The sequence below is a fragment of the Malus domestica genome, chromosome 10, assembly GCF_042453785.1.
Source record: "Malus domestica chromosome 10, GDT2T_hap1".
Classification (NCBI taxonomy): domain Eukaryota; kingdom Viridiplantae; phylum Streptophyta; class Magnoliopsida; order Rosales; family Rosaceae; genus Malus; species Malus domestica.
The window spans coordinates 1,457,480-1,460,594 of NC_091670.1; the positions used below are offsets into that span (position 1 = coordinate 1,457,480).

The 3,115-nt window shown below is 36.4% G+C and overlaps 1 protein-coding gene across 1 annotated transcript; it reads right to left on the bottom strand.

Moving 5' to 3' along the window:
• Positions 1 to 204: 204 nt before the first annotated feature.
• On the bottom strand, positions 205 to 1,990 carry LOC103444544 (transcription factor MYB119-like). Its single transcript, XM_070807284.1, has 2 exons — positions 1,707 to 1,990; positions 205 to 1,412 (listed from the first exon to the last, which is right to left on the bottom strand). Exons 1-2 carry the CDS (start codon positions 1,852 to 1,854, stop codon positions 490 to 492), a joined length of 1,071 nt encoding a protein of 356 aa, XP_070663385.1. The 5' UTR covers positions 1,855 to 1,990; the 3' UTR covers positions 205 to 489.
• Between the last annotated feature and the right edge of the window lie 1,125 nt (positions 1,991 to 3,115).

Below are 3,115 nucleotides of genomic sequence, written 5' to 3' on the forward strand. Positions count from 1 at the left end.
CAGGTGCCAAAATTTTTCGAAAACCATGAAATTTGCATTACATATGCTGATGAACATCAGCGTCATATGCCCAAAATCTAATACATACAGCTATCAAGTACTACTGCTTGGATGGAGTACTTAAAGCCTACGTTTCATTGAAAAATAAATAAAAATGATGATCCCTTTGCTACCTGGCATTGATTAAATGAGACAAATAGCAGATAAAATCATCGACAACTTTTTTATTATTACTATTAAGAACTACATATATTAAATATTCGACTCGTAAAAACCTCAACCCTAGAGACCTAATTTGAGTACTAGCCACTACATTGGGGGGGTGGGTGTCCCTAAATACAAGAACTAGGGGAAGTACCATCGGTCATAATATATTAAGTTGCTATAATATATCCTAAACATCTGCATGCCCTCGCTCTTGAAACTACAATAAAATTAAAAATACAAAGAACGGATTAAATTAAATTTCCATAACTTTGGGCATGATTATTAAGAAGAGATCCCCACACCAAGAAAATCTATGAATGGAGTTTCCTTGTTATGATCGATAGATTCGTGATCTTGAGGATCATGGTCATCAAATTTGGTAGTTGTAGCTGCAACCCTCCACTTTTGCAACGTTGATGCATTCTCATAAAGATTAGCCAACCCTATCTTGAACGTACTTCCGTGTTGATCATGACGGTTAATGTGATAATCGGCAGGATTGAGGCACCCAAAAGGACTTGGAACATTAACCCTATTGTTAGTTGGACGCCCAAATGCATTACTAGAAGAACCTCTATATCTACCATATAGGAATGATGAACTTGGATTATGTCTACGATGAACGAACTGAGGATGTAAACCTTTGGAGAACTCAGTAATCGTATAATTAGAACTACCATTGTTGAAGTAATCTCTTCTTTCTCTTCCCAATAAATCCACTGAAGATGATGAGTTGTTTGATGTTGCTGACATTGAAGCAAAGTTCCAATTATAAGGAGAGGAGCTAGTAGGCCTTGAGTCCATGAACATTGCCCTATCTTTATTGGGGTTTCGGAATTCAAAGAACTTCGTACTAATATTATTCTGATCAAACCCGATTGATGATCCTTGAGATCTTAACCTCCCGCTTGCATCAAAATTGTTGGAAAATGAGGAGGTATTTGGTGAGTGATCATTACAGAAATCCTGGAAACTTCTCTTACCACAAACTTTGGACTGTTCTCTTTGCCTTCTTGCCATTATAACATGCCAATGATTCTTCACAGCATTATCAGTCCGACCGGGAAAAAGCCTTGCTATCAGTGCCCACTTGTTTCCATGAATGCGATGTGCTGCCAGAAGCCTCTCTTCCTCTTCCTCGCTGAATGGCCTTCGGTTAATTTTCGGGTCTAGCTGATTAAACCACCTCAATCTACAGCTCTTTCCTACCAACGATTAGTTCAAAAACAAATAAATTAATTAAGAGACATGGAGGATAAAATTAAAGCATATGTATTTTTATCATCTCCCAGATTATGTGTGTGTAAGCACCCGTGTATTTTCATATTAATTCATCAAGTCGCTCATGGAGGTCCAAATTAATTAAAGATAATATTAGGTTTCAGAACTGTTTAAGAAACAAAAAATCCAAGAGATTTTTCCCAAACCAACGCAACAACAATTTAGCACAAACAACAACACACACAAATCAACACACAAAAACATGTTGAGGTTTATACCTGATCTTCCTTGAAGCTTCTCAGCGATGGAGTTCCAGTTCTGGGCACCGTATTGCTCGACAAGTTGCCGGAGTTTTTCATCCTCGGCAGGCCTCCAATGTCCACGTGGGCAACTAGTACTCTTTGCTTCATCCCCATAATCCTCCATGGAAACGGTCTTTAATTTGACGAGGTAGCTTAGCTATTATATGACAATTGTTCTTCTAGGACATGATGGTCATCAATTACGCCACCACAGGGAAGCTTATAGCAGCTGCAAGCCCACAAAGATAAATAGAGAAGAGAAAATATTGAAGACAAAAGAGGAATAAGATAGTGAGGGGTTGGTTTAGGGTTATGGATGGGCAGTCACTTTTGTTGGTTTTACACGACACATTAAGCCTCTACCTATATACGTATATGAAACCTGTAGAGCCAAATGACCCTTTTCTTGTTATGTTATTGGCTTACATTTAAACTTCACCCTCATCTTCTCAACTGTGTATGTTAATCCATTGTACTATGTTAGATATTTAAGCCATTGTACTATGTTAATCAAGACCTAAGGATTTGGGCAGCTTATAGTTTTAATTAAAGGGACATTTCTCCTAGCGCGGGGAATATCGCTCCCCCTCTATTTTTTTATTAACTAATTAATAAGGGTATCCATCAAAAGAAAAAAGAGAATTAAAATGACATTCAGAAATCAATTAGTGGGACGACATATATAAACTATCAAAGCCATAATCAATACTAATTGCAAGTGGTCTAATATTCTAGTGGATATGGTGTTGGATTTCCACTCATGCATCCTAGTTCGAAACCCCCCTCTCTAATTATTGTAATAGTTTCGAATCCTTCCTTTAATAATTATAATTTTTTTTAAGCGCCCACACAATATTAATTGTTGTATTAGTCGATTCTTCCAAACAGTACCAGTGGACTAGGACAAAATGAATTATAGTAATAAGTAATAATCTTAAAATTAATTTATTCTTTTTCAAGTGTTTATAATGATGTTTGGTATGTACAACCTTGTTTTAGCAAATATAGAGGTCCATTTCTGTGTGAACTAAATAGTGAAATTTATTAAACTTTGCTGTTTTAAGACCATGTATTATTCTTCTCATTGGAAGCAGTTTATATGACAGATGGAACTGGTAAAACCATTTTTAATGTAAGGGGCAGTTGGTAAACTTGAAGCTGGCATACCTTCATTTGGCTACAGCAAATTGATATAGCTAGTAAGTTGTTAAAGCGCCCACATGCGCCAATGCAGCTTATACGTCCTTAAATGGGTATGTTGTTGATGTGTATAAAGTCTTGATACCAAGAAGGGTCATATATATACGGTCATACGTACGTATCATACGATGTGTACATAATTAGTTATAAAATTATTATGTTGCTTTTGCTTTTTAGGTTAGCAG